Source organism: Colletes latitarsis, chromosome 6 (genome assembly GCF_051014445.1).
Source record: "Colletes latitarsis isolate SP2378_abdomen chromosome 6, iyColLati1, whole genome shotgun sequence".
Classification (NCBI taxonomy): domain Eukaryota; kingdom Metazoa; phylum Arthropoda; class Insecta; order Hymenoptera; family Colletidae; genus Colletes; species Colletes latitarsis.
Genome location: NC_135139.1, coordinates 13,014,348 through 13,037,871, shown reverse-complemented (window position 1 = coordinate 13,037,871; position 23,524 = coordinate 13,014,348). Strand labels below are relative to the sequence as shown.

Here is a 23,524-nt window from a genome sequence, read left to right as displayed (position 1 = left end):
AAGCTTATATTCTAGGCGAACGCATCGGTAATGTACGGATAAGATCAATGATTAGAACGATGAAGTTGTTCGAAACGTTCAAATATAAACGATACGAGAACTGTGAGAGGATGAACGGTACAAATTTTAAAATCATTTTTAAGTTAGGCACCAAATCAAGATCGATCGTTAAATTTTCATAATACTTGTACCGAATATATATTTTATCAATCGAAGAAACTTGTTCTAAATGCAAACAATTTTTTGTTTTTTTACGTTTTAAAGAACATGTCTTTTCCACTTCATGGATACCATACGGTGAGCATAAAACAATTTCTTCTTAATCGATTTTATAAAATAAAAGTTTTTGAAGGTTCTAACTGAATTTAAATGAACATTAATGAGCGAATCAAGTTTTAAGGATTTTTTTTAATGTATATACTATGATGCAAAATGCGCGGCGACTAAAATTCGACAACCGTGAACAGTATCGCTCCTGTTTATCATTTCTATATTTCAAGCGACTAATTGTCAAATCTTCGTTGGAAAATATCTTCCTGAATGTCGAAGTACAAAACTCATAATTGCGTAAAATATCTCACACGTCATTCCATATCAGCGCAAGCAGCTTGAAAGACCATAGTACTTTTCATTTGTGCAGAATTATATTTTTCCTATTTATTTTTACGATCGCATAATGTAGCAAACGTTAGCAATCGACTCGATCAATCCCTATCAAAATAAACGAAGCTAACTATTTATAAGATGTCATGCTCTCTTTGAAAGTGTATTTTGCATTGCCAACACTTTCAAATGTGTAAGGTTGGAGAGAAAGTTTTTACTAAATTAAATTCAATGATTATTAACGAATATTTTCAGTAAATGTAAAAAAATATTACGTCAAGTTAAGCGAATGAATTTCCGTGAGGATTTTCTTTCTAATGTTACAGTATCAATCAGTATCTATAGAAAATGCCCATATTTATTTTTATAATTTTTATTTATAACATTCTCTAACAAATTAAATTATGTCAGTGTTCACAAAATATCTATTTTTCCTTCAATTTGTAATTTCATAATGCTAATTATTGCAACAATTTTGAGAGTCAGTGTAATGTTGTGTAGAACGTAGCTGATTTACTAAAACGTACATTTTCCTCAGCTATAATATCGAAACATAAAGAAGCATAAGATTCTTCATTTTTCTATCCAGTTTTTATTTAATTTGCATGTCGCCTTCAAGAACTCTGTACTAGATTTTTCCGATATTTTATTTATATTTTATAATGCAAGGAAACTAAATTACCAAAGCATATTGAAGTTTGGACCTCACTGAAGATATAATATAGTACTTTCATGCATTGGATATTTCAATAATTTTTGTACTCCCGCCCGAGTATCCCAAAAATTAGACTAACTTCACGACATAAGGCACGACACTTACTATTGCATTGCCAGAAATGAAAAGAAAACGTTCTTAAAAAGGAACTTCAACAAAGCCAAGATCAATAACTCCATCGAGTTATTAAACGAGACCAAGTTGTTGGCCAAAATGATATAATAGAACAGCACAAGGAAAATTGTTGATTAGAAAAATAAAAGACGGTCAAACTTGGAGGATCAACCGTTCGAAAATCCTTGCTCCGACGAGAAGATAGCGATGCTGGAGCTTCGTCAACTCGAAGGAAAAGCGTCCTGAGAACGGATATCCGTTTCAACGTTCGCAGGAGACGTTGTTCCCGGGACACCGGTTATCGATACATTCGATTACCCGCTTTCGCAGGTAAACCCGTATTGTGGGAATCAATCAACGCTCGTGTCCCCCGAGGAGGACGGAATTCGAGCGAGGGTCCTTTATGTTCGCGACATAAATAACTGGATAAAGGCGGAGTGATTGGTACGGGTGGAAGTCTGCTTTGGTGGCAGCCTTCGATTCAACTCTTAATGCCTCTCAGCCAGCGGTGGGCGCACCTGCCACGGCAAAAGAGCATTTCCCCTGCTGTTTCCCTCTTTCTTTTACTCTGTCCGCCTCCGTTTCCCTCGCGGAAACTCCTCCCGGGGCACGCCAACTTTCTTATTGCCGAACTTGACGTCGTAAGAAGAAATACTTCCAATTGGATCCCGGTTCCCTTGACGACCGGAACGACGATGTCTCCGTCGACTGTTCCCGGAGGTATTAGATTCCCCGGCGTCGGGAGTTACGTTCGAAGACGAAGGAACCGGGCAAACTTCTTTAGTTTCACGATTCGATTGCTCGGGGAAGCCTCTTTGATCGAAACCGTTGCTGTAGTTTTCATTGTCGTTGCTGAATTGGGCAATTTTTGAACCCCGAAAGTTAGAAAGTTGTTGATTTCGAAGCTGAGTAAACGAGAGTCAACGAGCGTTTGGAGGAAGAATCAGTATGCAATGGAGAATCGAATATATTCGTGGAAGAATAAAATAAATACTGTGTGTACGCGAGAAGTTGGCTAGCGAAAGGAATGCGGGCCTGATTGGTGCCCGAGTGGGGATGGGTGGAGCAAACGAAGTACTCCCCTGGTCCCCTGTGTCGTCCCGCTAGCCAACTTCTCGCGAACACACAGTATCTACTTATTTCGTGACTGTTATATGAGTGAAGAATTGCGTTCGGAATCGTTTAAAGTATAGGTACATGGAGTCTCAGAATGGGTGGCAAAATTGGGGGCGATGCAAAAATGGATCAAAAATATAGAGTATTTTTTTGTAAGATACTTTGTTTTCGAAATTTGAAAATCAATGGGGTACGCGAGCACTTGACTAAATTTTGATTGCTCGTTTATAAACGTGAAAATTGGCATTCGGTTTGAAAGGAAATTTTAGGTATTTCACCTGAAATAGAAAACAGATAAAAGAAGGAAACTATAAAAATGTAAGAGTGATTAATTTGATACTAAAAAAATATAATACACTTCTGTTTGCTATAGAGAGGACTCGATAAATAGAAAATTTAAAAATATTGTCGTAAATCTAGCAGGGATTATAAACGGATAATCTACTTAATATATACGCGAAAATCGATTCGGTAATTCCAGAAATATGAAGTTCACAATCCCGAGTGCGCTTCAGCAATCTGATACACTCTATTTTTAAATAGCTGAACTTTTTAAATATGTAAAAAAGTTTTCCCATTTTTTCAATCCTCTAACCGTGGTTATTCCTCTTAAAGTTTTCGCAGCACGGGTATACCTGCCTTTCCGTCCACTCGTCGCTCTCTTTAAAGTCGTGTAGCTTCGATAATTGTTCATTAAAATACAATTCAAGCAAAATTGGATGTTCAGTAATGAAAATCCTCAAAATTATACGAAACATAAAACTGAGCCATGAAAATTGTGAAAAGAATTGATAAAATTCAATCTACAATCCTAAATAGCAATTTTGACTAGTTTTAGGGAGTTTTCCTCACTTTACGATGTCAAGGAACAACTTTTTGAAAATTGTTACAATTCCTACATATTCTCCACTAAAATATGCGTTGTTTACCTTTTGAAACATTAAAATCCTTCAATCCGTTCAGAAGTTATGATGTTTTAAACATACGTATCAAACTTCAGTGAAACATGTCAATGGTATGGTCAGACATGCAATTTTCGGTAATGAATTTTTTTCTCGAAACTGCATAGGATTTCAGGGGTATATGTATTCACCAAAAATGATTGTAATTGACCCCCGCAACCGAAAATAATTTTCCCAGAACGATTTGAAACTTTTCAATTTCACCGAAAAATTTCAGCAGCACTCGCCTTGTCGATTTTTCTTAGAAATTCGTTTTTCATTTTTAATAAATTTGTTTGACGTCCTACGGAAATTTTGTTTAGTACTTTTTTATAGGTATCCATGAGCTCTACTTCCATAGTAAATTTCATTGAAATATATTCAGTATTGTAGAAGTTATGGCTGTTTGAAAATTGGACCATTTTTATTGGGTTTTTCTCATTTTGCGGGGTTAAGGACCAACTTTTCGAATATTTTTGCGATTTGTACATATTCTCCATCAAAATACGCGTAGTTTGCTTTTTTAAACATTAAAATCGTCCAATCCGTTCAGAAGTTATGACGTTTTAAAGATTCGCATGAAAATTCGTGCAGACATTTCTGGCCTCAGATTAGATTTTCGCTAAGAAATTTTTTTCTCGAAAATGCGTAGGAATTCGGGAGTATGTGTAATGACCAAAAATGATTGCAATCGATCTCCGCAACTAAAAACAATTTTTTCAAAACGATTTGAAATTCTTTTTTTTCACCGAAAAATTTGTCCATCTACTGAATTTTTTTCTCGAAAGTGCGTAGGATTTCGAAGGTATATCTATTTACCAAAAATGATTGTAATTGACCCGCGCAACCGAAAATAATTTTTCCGTAAATGATTTGAAACTTTTTAATTTAATTTTTTAATAACCTTTTAACGAAGCCTCAATTAGCAAATTAGTATTCTTGATTTTCGTCTTATTTTGGCCTCTAGAATCTCCCACTAAAATTTTTCCTAGGGTTGGCCGAGCACCCTGTATAATTTGTAAGAACAAAAATGCTCGTATTTTTTTTCTATTCTCCACTAATAAATTTTCTATTTTATAACGAATGGGTTGCATAAATTCATCGAGGTACATGAAATGTAGATTTGGAGAGATAAAAACACAGTAATAATATTTTTATACCAGAAGCGTTAGTGATTAGTGAGTAAAGAGTTTCTTTGAATAAGGGCGTAGGGACGTTGGAAAGTAATCCACAGCCTGTACGGATCTTTGAGAGGGCCTGAACGTAGGATTACTGCAGTCGTTATGTGCATTTAATGAAAATCAGTAACGCAGAGCGGCGTGGTACAAAGTAACCGCACCGGATTCGGCGTTTTGCCGCACATTGGGCTGTGCGGTTCGCCGCTGTAGGCGAAACGACGCCGAGCGTCGTAAACACCGCGGTCGTTAGCGACGGTCGCGTGGCCGTCGACGAGCCCCCGAAGGGTTAATTGGGGAAAATAAACGTATGCAACGCGCGCCCGATCCCTGCGCGCAAAAATCCGTCCGGTTCTGTCGTTGTCTGAAACACACGGAAGGGACGCCGCGCACAAACACGATAGGAATCCGACGAAGAACAGAGGAGGGACGACGCGTTCGTACGTAAATTGTGTCATGAACGGTAAGTCGGAGAGAGAAAATTGGAAAGAGAGAGCGAGAACGACGGAAGACACGAAGTGAAAAAGGGAGGCGGACCTCCCACGGTGAGCTTCACGCAAATGAGAGTGAAACGATCTGTAAAAGGGCGTTTATCTCTCCTGGTGCGAAACTGGACGACGGATATGTGAAAAGGACGGGAAGGGTTCCGGCTAAAAGTCTCTATCTATCGAACGGAAAGAATTAACGATTGTTATTTGGTCGAATTTACTGGATCTCTACTGTCGACAAGGTGGACGCTCGTATAACTGAACAGCGAGCGGAACAGTTATCTGGACGTCGCTTAATTAGGCTGTTACACAGTGGTCTGATGCTGATTTTGCTATTTCTGATTTTCAACCCCAGCCTCGATGGAGAAAAAATAAATTGACGTCTTTGAGTTTTTAAATTTTATTGACTCGATGTAAAAAAAAATAGCATCGTGTTATGAGTACGTGATCGAGCTACAAAGGGGGAAAAAATATTGAAAATTGTTGAAACAACAACAGCGTGCAGGGAAATAGCAAAACTATACGGAAAAGAGGGAAACATTTAACAAAAATAAAAACAACGTGGACTGAAGATAGAAAAAAAATAGGTACGATAGTGTATACTATAAAAGAATTCATCCTGTAACATCCATCACTGAATACGAATGAGAAACTTTTCAATTTAAATATCCCAATATCTATTTAATTTTTAAAAAAATCAATTTTCGTTTAAAAAATTCACAGTAGATAAGGCGAGAGTCATGCATATAAAAAGGAATTTTTTTCATTTTTTTTATTTTAGATGACACCGTCATAAACGACAAAAGTGCATAGAAACTACAAAATTGTATTCTATCCTACGTTTCTAGCACAATAAACCTCAACAATTTTTATTGCATTGTATACTTTTTGCTAAAAAAGAATTACAAAAATTTTAAAAGAAGCAGCAAGCGGTTCCGGTGAGCTGGCGGCAAAGTGCACGCGTAACCCCGGAGAATCTTAATATCGACGTCACGTTAATTGCGTGGTACGCGTGGAAGAAAGGAAACACAAAGCGACGAGATAAAAAAAGAGAGCAGAGGGTTAGGCGGGGGACGCGAGCTGTGTGAAAATAAGCGGACTGAAGAGTTAAAAAGACAAAAGGGAAAGCGCGCATAACACGGGGAAGAAGAATATTTTCCCGGGTAACGCAGAAAGGGCGTTTATCTTTCCCGGTTGCGGGGGCTGAGCGGTGGAAAAAAAAGCGAGAGACGCGAAAGAAGGGAAGAAACGGCGCGCGAGAAAGGGAGACGGCGACGCCAAAGGCTTGACGAAGTAGGAGGATCCTATTAAACCGCTCAGCAGGCAGCACGACGGAGGTAAAGCGAGCCGGCACGCTTTTTATTATTACGAAATTACTGTGCACCCGTGCCAGGCTAAAAGGGAAGCTGGAAAAAATTCTGCTCGCCGTTACACACCACTGAGTGCTCTAATCGCGGCGCCATTAACGCGCGGCTGACGTCACGGTTCTGTCCTTTGGGGGCGCAAGTGGACGAATCGCGAACCGTTTTCACGGTGTAACCCCGAAAAGTCGAAGGTGCTTTGAGATTACACGCTCTGGCGGCCAGTTTTGTTAATCGTTTTTGGTCCCCGTCGTGGAATCGTGTAACTTTTGAATTGCACAGCAACGACCAAAGCTACGACACCGAGATCGTTTCTGACCATTTTCTACACGGATAGAACATTAAAAAATATTATTAGGTGCCTAGTCTTATACTACAACTTAAAGCAATATTTTAAACGTATGATGGAATTTTATGAAAAACAACAAACCTTCTTGCACAACTCCCTACCCTTTGGAATAGCCATTGCATCGTCGCTACAAAACATTTTGTGGACATCACAAGTTTAGAGCGAGTCTCTATTTACAGTCGAGGATAATAGCGAACAGGTAGTGGAAATATCTATCGATGGAAATTAATTAAAATATTAGGTCATCCCATATGTTCCTGTTGAGTTTTATACTGCAACTTAAAGCAATATTTTAAACGTACGATGGAATTTTATGAAACAACAAACCTTCTTGCACAACTCCCTACCCTTTGGAAAAGCCATTGCATTGTCGCTACAAAACTTCTTTATTTTTCATTAAGGTATAGTTCAATGCTTTCCATTAAAACATTGACATTTTTAAATTGTTTAGCCACTAATAAGCTTGAAGATTGTTGTATTTTATTCCTTATAAAGTTCGATTTTATTATATGCTAACAAAAATGTTAAGCCAGTATAGATTCCAAAGTTCCGGGTTTTGACACAATATCTATTTGTTCCAAATTTGTATGAATTGTTGATGTTAGTATGTTTAAGATTTCAGAAATCCCCTGAACCGACAAATTTTGTTTGTTTCCTAGTAAATTACAAATTTTATCCTTGTCAATTTCGGAATATCGTACGAGACAAATTTATGGAACGACCTGATAATTACGTGTATTTCTTTTATCGACTGATATTCATGAACAACGTGTGAAAACTCGAACCTATAGTTAAATTTTTCGATAATTATTGCGGATAGAAAACAGGAGGAAAGCGATAATTTAAAGCTTCAAACAAATAATAAAATTCGGAATAATATGTGCTTTTATTAGCTTCATCTGTTATTTATATTGATCAATGTTCAGCCTCAAAAGCTTGTAGTAGAAGAAACATTTATAAAGAAGCGGTTTGATTAACTACACTAGTACCACCTATGCTTTTGTAAAATTATTTAAAACGTGTTAGTGTTAGCTAAATAACAAACACGTTTTATATTTAGTATCTCAACAATCTATATAATTTGTAAAAGCTATAAATATTTTTTGTACTCGAAATTATTTTCTATGTAACAATATATTACGTTTCATAGAAATTATACTAAACAGATATCCACAACTTTCAAAATAGCTTTCACCCCTTCAATATGAATATCAGCCAATGAAGCATGTATCGAATGCAATATTTTTCCAATATTCTATTTGTATAATAGAGTATGGAAAAATATTAAATACAAATATTTATGTTCTAGGGATGAAAACTACCCTCAAAATTGTGAATGAAATATTTAGTAAAATTTCTCAAAAAGCTAATGGATAATTGAAAAATGAAAAACGGTAATTTAAACATTTAGTAATTTTTGCACTCGTTCTATATAATTTTGTTTATGTCATATAAAATTTCTGTTTTATAGATACGTTTTTGCTGTTGGAAAGTTATTTTTACACGTTTATCATTATTCAGTAATACTTTTAAATAAAATTGAAAGACCAAGTCCAACATTTCTACGTTTTCGTTATCGTCTTCTTACCTCATTGAACTTTTTCAACTATTATGTAATAACTAACATCATAATATTTAATATAATGATACAGTAGCGTGGACGAAAATCACCCTTTTTAAAAATGAAGTATCTCTTCATCGTCTTTTCAAAAATTTTGTAACAAATAACTTTTATACAAAAATCGAATATTTTCTATAGAAAGCTAGTTAAAAGATTTGCACGATTGAACATGTTCGCAATGATTAAAACAAAGATCCTCGTATTCAAACGAATAAATTTGGACATCGATTGCATAATAATATTTTAAAGCCGAGAACCAAGCAGACGCGTCTGTCCATGTCACAATACTTTGTCCAAGACTTCGTTTCCTCGTACCCTCGACGCTCTCGATAACTCGTTATTTCAAGCATCCTAAACACATTCTGACTCATCGATTCGTCTATAAATATCCGTAATCTTAATTACCAATGTTTCTGATATCCATCGGAGACGACGGTAGAGCCAGCGGCCCGTCTAAAATGGACGCGTGTTGCACCAAAGTGGAGGGAAACAAGGAAGAAAAAATATTCTCGAGATCCATAGTATATAAGGTTATTCCAGTAGAGGATATCTGTCAGTCAAATGGGAGTTACCGAACGGCAATATATACAAACAATAAACGCGGCTGATTCCTGCACGTCTGTTAAATTCACGCTTGTCAGCTGCAGGCCGCCCCGGCGTGATATAACGGCGTGTTACGTGAGTTTGACGAGAGGGTGGCCGGCCAGTCGTTTGTTCCCTGATTAATCGGGCAAGACTCTTCAAACCAAGACGTTCCACTAATATTTCTATAACCAAGAAACTCCCACTGGATGGATTTTCTATGCAATGAACGCATTATCGTAGACTGTTCCGTGAACGGTTGCCAGGAGCTGGTTTCGTCGATTGTTTCGACCGATTGGTCGTTTTATTCCCCCAGAATCATTCTCGACCCTCAAAACTTTTCGTCCACGGGATAAAATTGACTTATTGCGTAACATGGGAACGTTCTTGCCCAAATTAGAACAGGTTGTTTTTAGTGACACATCTTACCTAATTACAGTTGTTTGTAAAGTAATGCTTTTCCAAATTATCTGTCCAACCGGAGTGGACTACAAAAGATTGTTTAACCCTTTGTACTCCGAGGGTTACTAATGCGAACAACTGACAATACCAAATGCAATTTTGTGAAGTGACTTTTAAAAATAAATAAATATTCTCCACGAAGATGTATGAATACATATAATCTAAATTTTATTCATATATCTCGTAAATTCAATTTGTGTTACCAGAAATGAAACTTGAATCGGGCGGGTAGAGTGCAAAGGGTTAATAATTCTTTTGCAATTCTTTTGCAATTGTATTTTACTGGACTTCGATGAAAATTCTCAACTCGAGACTTAATTCTCGTGTCTATGAGAGATCAACAAAGCTTAAATTTTTGAAACAATGATATTAAAAATGGAGGTTTCGTACGATTGATTTCTCGTTTATCGAAACGGAAACATACGAAATAGTTCGACGAAAATTAATTTAGCGAGTCTTTCGAGTCTCCCCGTTCCCATCTTCGTAAATTGATATGTAATTAATCGCGTCGCGTTATTTACAAGACAAAGATATTACCCTGAATAACAATAGCACGTGCGCGAGGCGGATGCACGGGAGCGGTTCGCGTTAATTTACCAGCGTGTAATTAATTCATGGCTGCAATTAACGCCTGTTATCGACGTTACATCGTAGATATGTGCTTCTGTTGCAGCCGTGCAGAATGAACGGCAACCCAGGAACACTGCCACCATCAGACCGGAAGCTCTCGTCGAGATGGACCAGGAACGTGCTCTACGGGAAGCTGCGGTGGCCGTCGGTGTTTTCGGGTGAGTTTGCATTTCGAAGCGTTCAATTTTTACCATCCATGAATTTCACGCGTCTCCATACCGAGTTTGCAACATTACACGTCGATTGTACACATTTTTTAAAAACAGTGTTAAAAACATAATTTTTTGAGTTAAAATAAAACGTTAAATTCTTTTCTGCAACATCTATTTTCTACGTTCCATTAGTCAAAAATAAGTGAAACTAATATCCTACTACTTAAAAAAATTATTTTAATTAGAAGGTATGTAGTGATCGGACTCTTGAAATTCATAGATTTGTAATGACTGTTTATATTTGTGTTTTGAGCTTGGGAAATAAATAAAATTAGAAAGCAAACGATGTCAAATGTGTAACTTCGTAACTATGTTTGGTAACGAGTTAGAAAATTATTCTCCGCTTAAGATAACACTCAGACTGTGGTATTTGTAACAATGCTTGGAAACAGAAGTGTAGAGTAAAGAAATTAATAATATTATTAACAGATAACGTCAAGTGTGACTTGTCTTCTTGATATTAAAAACCTTTTATCAAGGTTTCTACTTTCTCTGGACAAATAGATATGTGAGTTCTACCATATCTTCGTCGGTTTAATATCATCCATGATTCTAATATTGTTTGCCATAGTCACAGTTATTCAAGAATCGAAAAATAATAAATTGTAGTCAAACTTTAATATTAGTCAAAATAATTTAAAAAAATATTTTCTTTCTAATTCTTTCAACGAATCAGGTTTTGAATTTTCTCTACTACGAACACGTTATAAACGAGAATATCTATTATATATAATCTAGAAAAAGAGATAAAATTAAAAATAATAATACTTTCAAGAAAATCCTATACGTTTGTTCTTTTTGAAAACTGATTTCTGTTAAAAGATACTTTGTTTTTCTAACAGCGAGGCCAGTTTCTTCTTCTTCATATTTACTCAAATTATAATCCACTTAATGCAATACAGTGGTCTAAGTCTTCTAAATAGATCTTCTTCAAACGAATGATCTCATTATATCTCTTCAGATCTTTTTAGACTTCATTTTTATAAATAGTATGAATAGATGATGAGCGGTACAGCGTTACGATTTATTTTTTCGCCAAAAGCAATTCGAAAAAACGGTCACTGCGTTCGTCTCGCATCGATTTTCTGCCCTCTTGAAATTGTCCATGTGACCGAAAAATGTTTGAACGAATCGACGACGCATTCTCGCGAGCTTTTGGAACTATTTCCATAGGACAAGCTTTACGACAAAATTTTAATCAAGTTTCTAACGTGATGTAGGAAACACACATTATTCGAATCGTTCTTGCATTTCCATTTCATTCAAAATCATGACAAATTATATTTAACAGATATAGATGACATAATTTTTCACTGAGGAGCTAAAAAAATTAATTCTCAAGATTAGACGTCGAAGAAAATACATCCAGATAGGAATCTCGAATTTTAATGAGTCTGTAAAAATAAGTTCTATGACAAAATGTGAGTAGTTTCCAATTATCTAAAAACAAAGTTTCGTTTTCGTGGACAATTTGAGTTGTAAAAAAAAAATGCCAAAAAGGAAACAATTATTCCTTCAGAATCAGTCGAGTTTCACAGTTTCTGAGTTTACCAAATTTGCAGAGGTAGCAAAGCAACGTCCATCGACTTCCGGTAGCAGTACATTCGATAGTATTTTCGCTCGTGGACGTATGTTTGGGCAACGCGTAAGTCGCGGTGAATATTCGAACGATCCAAGGAGTTCGCGGCGGGGGATTAAAAGTAACGCCGAGGACTCTCGATCGATAATCACCGATTCACCAGGAACAACGACAAGAGCAAGAGAACCGACGACGTTGTTGGCACGTTTGATCTTCTGCTGGACAGCAGCATACTTTTCGCCGTCGTGAGCAAGTTACGCTCGCGACACGCCACGCCGAGCGTGATCTATCATGAAAAATTACCTTTGACTAGTAGCCCGTAGCTGACCGTTTTTCAGGTAACTGGGCACTCAGGTTGGAACTAATGGAAAATCCATAGAGCGCCAAGGGGTGAACGTTAAAAGCGACAGCGAGCGTGCCAACGACGCTCTGTGGAAATTACTCTGCTCTGAACGTTCCATGGACGTTACAGTTTTCGAGATTATTGTTGTTCGCGTCAGTATTTATGTTGACGCTTATATTTTTGGAAAACTTAAGGTTAAAGTCTGCGATAAAAGTAAACCTGACATAAATTAGCGACGCAAATATATTTATTTAACCCCCGCAACACTGATCAATAATTTCTTCTTCGATTAAGTTGACGATAAATAATAACGAATCTTGTAATAATTAATATCAGATTTGATAGCTGCTAGTTATTAATTTTGTTTACTTTATTTAAATCTGTAACGAACTGAAATTTTTTCAAGCGATGTTTTAATTCTTTTGAACTACTCGTATATTTATTAAAATTAATATAAAATCGATGCACACAGAATGCCTTCAAGATTTGAATTCTGTGTTTAAATAAAACGAGTAGAAAGATTACCGATATGCCACGTTAAAAAGTAAAAGGTTTATATAATAAGTTTGCATTTTCAAGAAACATTCTCAGTCATTTATCATTTTTGACTCTTTCTTCAACTTTCCTTTTCGAATGGTTCACCTCTAAGAATAAGATTTGTTTTGTTGTGTAATTGATGATGAAACACAAATGTTATTAACAGTTTTCGGTTCTTTCGTCTTCGATTATTACAGATATATTGTCTGGAATGAATGTCTCTGTTAGATAAGCTCGATGGGGGTTTATTCGCGTTTCCATTGGAGATAATTTACTGTTAGGAGCATAATAGGAAAAGATATTAATAATATATATTTTACTAACGGAAAATAAGGAACGAAACAATGTTAAAAAGAATAAAAGTGGTTTATTGCATTTACAATATAATGCAAGTAAGAAAAATGTGACGATACAAATCGGTTCACCGCAATTCGATGATTAATCATCGATTTATGGTACATTCTGACACGTACAGAAAAGTCTATCGATCTTGCCTCAAGTTGATACTTCTTGTTAATTTTTTCGATCAATACATTATTTCCTTCACTGTTTCTTTTATGTACTTTTCGTATCTTTGTTTCCCAATTCATCGCTACGTTCATTCTACTTGTGAGATTATTTGAGACCATAAGAGCTAAAGTGGGAATAATTTCAAGGATCAAAGGAACTTACATATTGTTACTATACACTATAATGATAATGATATTACCAAATCTAATCGTTTTTAAAAGTTTATCTTATGATTACATTATAAGCTACAACAAAAATATTTCTGCAGTTACGTTAATTTTTACGTTACGTTGATTTGGTAAAGTTATTTGTTATTAAATTTTTTTTTATCACATTAACTCTTCATATTTCTGGAACCTCAACCTTCGTGTTTCTTATGGTCAATTTAAAAGATTTTCGTGATATGGTATCGTTTAGATCCCACTGCAATTCCAAATGATCCCTCAAACTTGGAATTTTGAGGATATTCTCTGTAAATTAGCCCTTTCAGCTCTCATGGTCTTGTTTCAACTGGAGATCATGGTTTTGAACATGTATTTTATATACACGTGTTTAGATCCGCATAATTTTTAAAACACATGTACTGGTGTACCATTAATATTTTTTATTCTGTGCAATTATTTTGTATGAAATAAAATACTCTGATATCTAGTATAAAATACACTGGTTCCAAACGTTCTGCCCAAGTACTTGTGTTTTCTATGCGTGTGCGTATATATTTCTCTATAAAAAACCATTTTACCCCGTCTGATTCTTAATCCACGTGGCTGCAAAAATCGAACATAGAGTCCCCGTGAACGATCTGGGCGAACAGCGCCCTGGCACGCTCTCTGGGGGATACCGAATCTTTGTTTGCTTCGTGGCGCAGAATTCTGTTGACCAACGCGGGCGAGTCGACGTCCGGGCTGTCCCCGATGTTCCTCTCCAAGTGCATCGTCGATATCGGCGGCAGCGTCGACCTGACGTCGCTCTCCGACTTGGCGAACTTTTTGATCGGTTCCGTGTACCTAATCGAATCGTAATCGTCCACGTCCACGACAAATCCTCTGCTCAGATTCTCGGACTTCGTCTGCCGGATTACGGAGGCGACCCGTTCCTTTATGTCCGCCTGGACAATGGCCGCCTCGGTTATCTCCCTTCTGCTGGTGTACGGATTCCTCGTGACGCTGTCCAACATCTCCAAAAGGCGATCGAACGAACTGCAAATCACGTCCAGAGACTGCTGGCTGAGCAGCAAAAAGCCGTTGGTCTCCTGCTCCTTTTCTTTCAAAGCTGTCTCCAATTCTGTCAAATTGTTTCTCATGGCGGTCAATTTCGCCTCGACCTCTTCTCGACGACCTCTTTCAGCAGCTAGTAAAAGGCTACTGCGCCTGGTCGTCTCGACGAGACGATCGTGTTCCGCCTTGGCCTCCGCCAATTGGCTCAAAACTATCTGAGTTCTGACCGGATCATCGATCTCTAGATCCGTTATTTGCGTCGTGGCGTCGACTTTCGTAGAGTCCGCGTTCTTCGACGAGGTCCTGTCGGTTTCTCTCTGAAAACTGTCGTCGTAGGTGCGACTGCATTTGGTGTTCGCGGTCCCCTCGCCCATCACCGGCTGAATATGAGACTGCAGGTCGAGATGCAGGGACATTTTCTGCTTGGACTGATGTTGCTCCTGCTGTCGTTGCTGAGGACGCGCGTGAGGATACGGTGGAACGTGAGGTCTCGCTTTCAATCTTGCAGCGTCGGTCATCTGACCAACTCCTTTCCTCAAAGGAGCCTGATGAGGTCTTTTAGCGTACTCTGTCACGGCGCTACGCGGCCTAGCCAGTGTTTTGTTCTCGTTCTCCGTCCTCTTTTTACCACCTGCCGAAACTACCCTTCGATTCTGCTCGGGCAGACCGAGCCACCTGTACTCGGACTTGGCGTCCACGTTGTTGCGTTCCAGCCTCTTGATCAACTCCTTCACCAGCTCCTCGTTCAGATTCGCGTTCTGCCTGACGTCCAGAACCATCAGCGTGGTGTTGTAGTCCAACAGTTCCAGGAGGTCGGTAGCGATCTTGTCGGAGAGCCCGCAACGCTGCATGTCCAGAGCCTTCAGCCAGAGGCTGTCTCTTATCGCTTCGATCAGCTCTATCGCCACCGTGTCGCCTAATTGAGGATTGTCATTCAGCGTCAAACGACGCAATCCTGGCATAGCTTCGATGTTTGGCTCCTGGTATCTCAACGATTGCTTCCAAGTGTCGTGGTAGAGCAACAGTTTCTGTCTGGAGAGCGCCGCTGCCAAGGCTGGTCCGCATTTCGACGTCAGATCGCAGGAACTGAGGTTCAGCGACCTGACGCTTGGAACGTCCGCTACTGTGCGACACACCAGCTCGCAGGCACCGTCCCCGATGTAGCAGCGTTGAAAGGACAAGTAATGAAGCGTCTGAGTATGCGACAAACCGACGCAAAGCACCGCCATGCAATCGGGAGGGAACGGTATGCCTTCCAGTTCGAGGCTCGTTAGAACTGGAGAGTTTCTGACGCACTGGGCGACGCTGTGCGATAACCACTCGAGGAGATAACGGGACAACACTACGGGTGCTTTGCCCATTGTCCTGGCTTTGTCCTCGGAATTTATTTCCTCCAACGGTTTGCGACACTGGTACCTACTGCGAACGCTGATCGACTTCAGGCTACGATCGAGGGACAGGGAATTCAATATCGGATTCCAGTCGTCCATTTTCACTCTGTCGGTGGTGAAGTCCAAGTTGTGGGGCAGAGCCACGCAGATCACCGGCAGGGGACGAAGTCGCTGTTGCTTGCACAGTTCCATGTAACAGTTGGCGAAGTTTCTGCCGTTTGGGATCTCCATCTCCATCTTTGACGATGGAACGATCAAGTCCTTCTGGTTACCCATGGTGGATGATGGTTTGGCTAAGTTTTGTTCCCTCGAATGCTGAAACATGAAAGAAATTAGGTTAAAATAGTTTGGATGTTATCTTAGAGAATTATGTATTTGATCCCTTCGAATGTAGTTTTTTAGGTCCTCTTCTGTGTAAGTGTGATCTAAAAAATATAAAAGAAAAGAGTAGTGAAAGGAAATGTAATCGATTACTTACTGTTACAAAAAATAAAATGTATCGGATGATTAATAAGAAATTTTTTTTGGAATATTCAAATGCTGTAAAATATTTTAACATTTGTCTTCGAAGTTAATTTAAGCTGTTAAATATGAAACAAATCGTTTTTCTTTAGACTAAAATAAAAATATTTTCTTGATAAGACAATCATTTAAATGAGTTTTCCTCTTTCCTATATAAGTTCGATTTTCTTAAAAAAATTATCTAAGCAACGATTATCAAAATTTAAGATCATTTAATTTCTCAAATATTAACGTAGTTGAGAAACTTTACGAAAAATCTCCTCGCTGTTAACAAATAGATCCTTAATTTTCAAACACGAAAAAATATCGTTTATAAACAAGTATTTCATATTCTATACTAAATAGTTTTCCAATTCAATCGAACGTATTTTAATTTAAGATCATTCGAAAATACTGAGAAGAAATAAATTATAAACAAGTAAATTTTGTACGTGGATTATAATTATATATTTTCGAATAAATATACAACCAAAGACGCAGACAGTAGTGACTATATTGAGATAATAAATTAAAAACAGCTTTTGTCAGAGTGTAAAAAATTGCCAAATTTTCGGAATAAAAAATCGTCTAGAGATTTAATCGATGTTTATTTAAAGGAAATATCGTGTAAATAAATCTTACTTGTCTACGTTCCAATATACAGACCTTCGTCTTTACTGCCTCGTTCGTACATTAACCACAATTTTATCGTACACCGTCATCTGCAACGATCTTGACAGAATTCGGTTTCGAATATTTTTAGCAGAAAACTATTCACAGGACAGTGCAAACTGTGTTCGTTTCTCGTTCCCGATAGTATATTTACGACCACCTACCTACCCGAAATCGGTAAAACGAAATTTCTACGCGGCCTACGCTGAAAGTAGGTAAACAAAACTCGCGTGTGAACGAGTTAAAGTTGTCGCGAGTTGGCGTTGATCGTCGAAACTCGTGACTTTCGTGGCGCTCCATACAAATCTGGGATTCTCGATCAACTCTTTTATTATTAATTAAACTAATATTTAAGCTTGCATTCGCCTCGTATTTCCCAAATGTATTACCACTCGCATGGTTACCGTTTAAATAGTCACACGAACAGTGGTTGCTTTTTACGTGCTATGAGAAAAAGAACACTACGTAATTTTCTTAATTCTTCTTGACAACTAAAATTCGTTCTAGATTACAAAGAACTACATTGTAAGAACGCAGGATACTATAGTTGACGAGACCAGTAGCAAAGAGGCCTCGTTAGTTTGTTAATTCAGTCTTCTGTTTCAATGTAAACTGATTTTTCTTCTTCAAGGACTTTAGATGTTAGGGATCTTTTATTTTTAGACGAACGCTTTGAAATTATTTAAGTCACTCTCATAATTAATTTTCTCTTACCTTCGGTAGCAGCAGAAATAATTTTTTTTAAATACATAGAACGTTTAACAATATATTTGTAAAATTATATGCATAGTCAGAGTAAATGGAACAAGTTAAATTATTTAACTGTAAAATATTTGCGTTCCATCGGCACGATACTCGGAACAAAATACATTGTAACGATGAGACCCGAGTTTGTATAATTTTGTGCAACCACCATGGACAACTCGAAACATTTGCATAATAGGATAGGGTAAGGAGATATTTGATTAAAATTCTGAATAAAGTACGGGAAAATATGATGTTTCAGGCCACCTGTGTCTCTGGCTATGGCAAGATACACGGCACCATTGCCTTTACCCACCGTTGCACCCACGACAAATTCAGCAAACCCCCCAACACCACCTCGACAGGACAACGAGGATGGTATTTATCAATGCATATGAATTTTCTTTTTTATTGGTTCACTGAATAATCTTCAACATTTTTATTTCTATCGAATATGATGCTAGAACTTGACTTCCAGTGAAATGAAATTAATTTTCTCCACATTCGTTCTCAAGGATTTAAATATTCTTCTTTAGTAAACATTGTATTCTTCGTTAAATATTGTTTTTTTTTTGTCATTTAATTTTAGATTATTCGTTCTTTTTGTTGTACTGACGCGTTTAAAAATCTTTTATAACAGGAAACGCATCCGAGGACAGCATAGACGTGACTAACGAGGAACCACTGACGCCTCAAAGAAGCGGTTGCACGCAACTTCCGCCTGTGATCCCGTCGTTATATTCGCCAGCCAGCGCAGAAACGGTCTACGAAACCAGCGCGAGGCTCCTATTTATGGCTGTCAAATGGGCGAAAAATCTTCCGTCTTTCGCGAGTCTGCCCTTCAGAGATCAGGTACTTAAAAAATAGTTGAAATCTCTAAATACTTTTTGAATTTTTTATTCAAATTGAATGGTATACTAAAATATATTTTCTTCGATTTATTAGTATACTCAAATACGTTTTTTTAAGTTTTGTGATATGCTCGAGTACTTTGTTTAATTTAATGGTACAGTCGAATTTGTTTTCTTTTTTAATTTAGTAGTATAGTAAAGTATATTTTCCTTGAATTTAATTTTAACATGGTTTTTTCAATTTGTAAACATTAATAAGGATAATGGCGTATCCAGTAAATAGTGATAACAGAAAACTGAACAGGCCTTGTAATGGCCGCGAAGGTGATTCCATCCGAAAAACAAAAAACGATCGATACCGTGATCTTCAATGATGATGGCAATAATAATAATTTATTAATAGCTCTATCCACGTCTTTCAGCCATATATCTCGTTTCTTGATCTTTTAAATCCCTTATAAAGTGAAATCTCGCGTCTAATATTGCAGATAACTTTCATTAATATTGTCTTTACAGATAATGATACGAATATCCCTCGTAAAGTGGAAATTTATTAATTTAGACTATTGTGTAATTAATTTATGTCAACACATTTTTGCAAGCTCGCATACATATAATTGATAACACAGTATTGAATGACGCTTACTTTCGATATCCAGATTCTTCAAATGTTTTATATACGGCAATTGTAAAGGGAGAGTGTCAAAAAAATAAAAAGGTTACCAGAATTTCAAGATTCTAGAAACCGTTATAGCTTGAATGGTCCTGTTTGCACTAGGTGATACTACTCGAAGAAGCTTGGTCAGAGCTTTTTCTTCTGAACGCGGTGCAGTGGTGCCTTCCGCTCGAATCCTCGCCCCTTTTTAATTCGGCGGAGCTGACTGCTTTGACTCTGTCGCCGCATCCCCATCCACATCCACATTCTGGAATTCACATGCAAACAACGACGGGCAAACCGAGCCAGGTGGCAGCGGATGTCAGGCATTTACACGACACCTTGCAGAGATACAAGGCCATCATGGTCGATCCTGCGGAGTTCGCCTGCATGAAAGCCATTGTCTTGTTTCGACCAGGTTGGTAACTATTTTTCGCGAATAAAATAAATTTGGCCATGCAAATATATTTTTGAACCCTCGAATCGAGTCTTAATAAGAATATTAAGAAGTCACTTATCTCTTTACTTTTCCTATGGTTATATTCAAATTCCTTGTACGTTTTTCCTTCAGATGTAATTGCATAACAATTGTTCGTATCTTTATATATTAGAAGAAGTTCCTCGTGATGTCTCCAGAGAGTTTGCAAACAGTCTTGAATCCTCAACACATGCTCCCAAGCTTCTACTTCGTCCATGGAAAATTCTTATGACAATTTGGTGTTAAGTCTTTCTACTTTTTAATAAATTGAAAATACAGCATCTAGTCTTCTCAAACAGACAAAGACCAATTTAAATAAACCATGGGACTCTACAGCATCCATCATATCACTTCTGTAAATATCTAGACACATCCACAATAAAAAATAAAAAATTCAGATTAAATAAAAACTAAGTTGGCATAAGTGTAAGTTCTATAATTAAACATGTCCTCAATAAAGAGGAGATTAAAATGATTAGTCAAGATCTTCGAAAATTCAGATTGAAACAAAAAGCAGTGCTTGGCGGAAGTGTAACTGCAGATGTGGTATGAGTAGATGAAAATTATTTTGAGCGATACAAAATTCATTTCCTGTAGAAGTTGCCATTTTTCACGCGACGTTACAAATATTGTAAGACGTCCCCAGATCAGCAGCGTGCATTGTTGTTCCAGAAACCCGTGGCTTGAAAGATTCCAGCCAGATAGAAAATCTGCAAGACCAGGCGCAGGTGATGCTGGGCCAACACGCCAGGGCACAGCAACCGGCCAGTCCAGCCCGATTCGGCAGGTTGTTGCTGCTGCTGCCGTTGCTGAGGACAGTGCCAGCGTCGAGGGTGGAACTGATATACTTTCACAGAACGATCGGCAACACACCGATGGAAAAAGTTTTGTGCGACATGTACAAAAATTAAGAAACGCTTCTACGCCGCGGGGACCATCGAAAACAGATACTGTCGAACAGTTTCCGGAAATTTGTACAGTGCCACACATTTGCAAGTTAACGAACGAGTGAAACGTCGTCGACGGTCCGTTACGTCGGGAATTATTTCTAATAAGATGTTTAACTGATTCTGTGATGCATTTAACTCGATTACGTTTAGACGAAACTGATTTTAGAGGATCTCGAAGCGAATTGCTTCGAGGTCGGTTAAATTTTGTCAGGAAGGTAGTCGTGTCGCACGATTAATTGAGATTCCTTTTTAACACCCTTAACGTAATGTATATAGAGAAAAGACATTTTGCAGAAGAAGCTGCGTATATTAAATCGAGCGCGCAGCGTATACATGGAAACGCTCTTGCGAGAACTAACGAAAGATTAGGAAACGAATAAAATATTGTGCAGACCAATTAATCGAGGCGGTTCGATCGAGGTCGATCGTTTCAATGGTTTGGCCTAAGGACGAAGCCCCAAGCATGACCCTTCGATGAATTTACGATCCCGACTGGTGATCTCTTTTTACCGCTAGATCGGGATCGGCTAACGATGGATACTTCGAGAAAGGTAACGAACGATACCTTACAGTATTTAGTTAACAGTTCAACGGTATCTAAACTGAACGGGAGATACTCAGTTGCGACATAAGGATATAGATATATATACACACATTTATTTATTATACAAATGTTTATCGAACATTAGGTTCGACGTGTTGACCAAGTCGTTTTGTTTCTCGGTTTCGCTCGAAACGATTTCTACGAGGATCGAACGAAATCTTGTTTCAGATTCGAGGAAAGGGAATACGGATGCTTTAATTTTTGTCTCGTTTCTTTTTTTTTTTTCTTTTTTATTCGTTCATGGTACGAAATTATCTGAAATAAGGTTCTCAAATGTACGAGTAATCGGTATGAGTTTTAATGACAGCTGTAAAAAAGAATACTCGTCTGTGCTTTTCTTGTATATTTCGTGTTGTGATACTATTTGCTGTAAAAGTCTAGGTACTGAGTCACGTGACATACATATATTGTAACGATTACGTAACTACTTGTAATAAAAGTATACATGCATAAGAATCGCCGAATGTTAGATCAATTTCCCTCCCGTTTGCGACAGAGAAAGTTTTAAAATTTTAATTGGAATACATCGAAATCAATATGAGGTAATACGACTTTTCACCGAGGAATAAAAAATATTAATTCTCAAGATAAAATGTTACTTAAATGTTATGAAAATAGGTGTCACGACTTTTAACCCCTTGCCTCGTCACAAGTACTTGATGTCACTCGTCATCAAACCTCATAAATTAAATTCAAAACACATTTTTACATTTACGAGGTATGTATTTTTTTCGTGCCCACTCCTTGTACGAACAAATTTAAACAAAATTAAACAGTATACGTTTGAAAAATTATTTGGAATTAAATCGTAAGGGGTTAAATACATAGTTTCAGTTGTCTAACTGCAAATTTTAGGTATCGTGGACAATTTCAAGGGTTTGGTCTGACAGCGAATTTTTGTTTAAATATAAATTCTAATAAATTAAAAAGAAATAAATAAAGGTCAGCTGTTCCTTTCGATGCTCGCTTAAAAATAAATATAAATCAATGTCTTTCCTACATATTCCTGTAGTTCTAAACGTTCCGATGGATCGAAGATGAGGTAGTTCGTGGCAAAGATCAGAAATCGCAACCCCTGAGCGGCTTTAATTTCTGTTTATTTAACGGGGGTACTCGCGGTGAATCCTACCGAATCGAAATTTGACTTGCTGCTCGCCTGTTAGCATCCGATGCGTACAGGCTTCCCCGAGTCACGGTGGTTGTTGCATAAACGTACATATTTATTTATCACCGTATAATCCCTGACTTTCCCTCGGGGGTTTTGCCACATGGCAGTTTGACGGTCCCCAGCGGAATTACCCCTCGGTCGCTTATAAATTACATCGAGGTTCGAGCAAGGTTTAAGGGCCTGCTTAAGTTGTCAAAGCAATCGGAGAGTTAAACGCCCCGGCATGGGGGTGAGGCACCCTTAATACTTTTCCGATTGGAATGCTCCTTCGAGTCGTAGCTCTTTGAAAATGACTCCCCGTATATTCGGTTATGCGGTTCTCGTGTACGCCAGTGCGTACATATGCAATCGCGCGGGGGCATCTAAAAATTATTGGTTCAGATTTCATTGATCAATACAGTCTATAAACGGAAATAAAAAGAAATTGATGATTGAACGCTTGTGATTTTTTTTGCGCTTAATTTGGGTTTAAAGTTGGGAGAAGCGTGTACCTTTTGGAAATAATACATTCTTTCTGGAAAAAGTTGTTGTTTATTTCTCAATAAAAAAGAATCATACTTATTAATTTGTTTGTAAGTTTCTTTACTCCCAATTTTTGGTACTCGAAGACACGAGACAAATGTAATTAAACATGTTTCCCTTGAATTTTTAATACTCACTGAACGTATATATATTTAAAATACATGCTTATTTAGTTTATATCTTCAATACGATGAACAAATAAGAATTCAAAATCTTATGCTCTTCAAGATACAACATTTAAATAAATAACTTTTAAATTTACTTTTGCTGGGCAATACCATCGAATTGTTTGTTTTTTGATAGAATTTATTTATTATTAGAAGCAAAAATATACCGAATGTAGTTTATTCAACGTTTAACCTTGTGTAAACAATATAAAAATTATTAAAAATGCAAAGAGCCGGAAATTCCCAAAAACGTAACTACTTGAAAA

At 37.5% G+C, this 23,524-nt stretch overlaps 2 protein-coding genes across 3 annotated transcripts in view; one reads left to right on the top strand and one right to left on the bottom strand.

Moving 5' to 3' along the window:
• The window catches only part of LOC143342343 (photoreceptor-specific nuclear receptor), a 38,971-nt gene extending 17,195 nt beyond the window's left edge, over positions 1 to 21,776 (top strand). The window contains exons 5-9 of one of the 2 annotated variants that reach the window (XM_076766115.1): positions 10,201 to 10,315; positions 18,126 to 18,241; positions 18,504 to 18,715; positions 19,493 to 19,787; positions 20,520 to 21,776. In XM_076766115.1, coding sequence (XP_076622230.1) covers positions 10,201 to 10,315; positions 18,126 to 18,241; positions 18,504 to 18,715; positions 19,493 to 19,787; positions 20,520 to 20,758 — 977 coding nt within the window. In that variant the 3' untranslated portion in view covers positions 20,759 to 21,776. Of the gene's footprint in view, positions 1 to 10,200; positions 10,316 to 18,125; positions 18,242 to 18,503; positions 18,716 to 19,492; positions 19,788 to 19,980 lie in introns of both variants that reach the window. The other variant, XM_076766116.1, reaches the window with a different exon arrangement.
• Positions 14,093 to 16,177, bottom strand: LOC143342342 (uncharacterized). Its single transcript, XM_076766113.1, has one exon. It carries the CDS (start codon positions 16,175 to 16,177, stop codon positions 14,093 to 14,095), a length of 2,085 nt encoding a protein of 694 aa, XP_076622228.1.
• Positions 21,777 to 23,524: the final 1,748 nt, after the last annotated feature.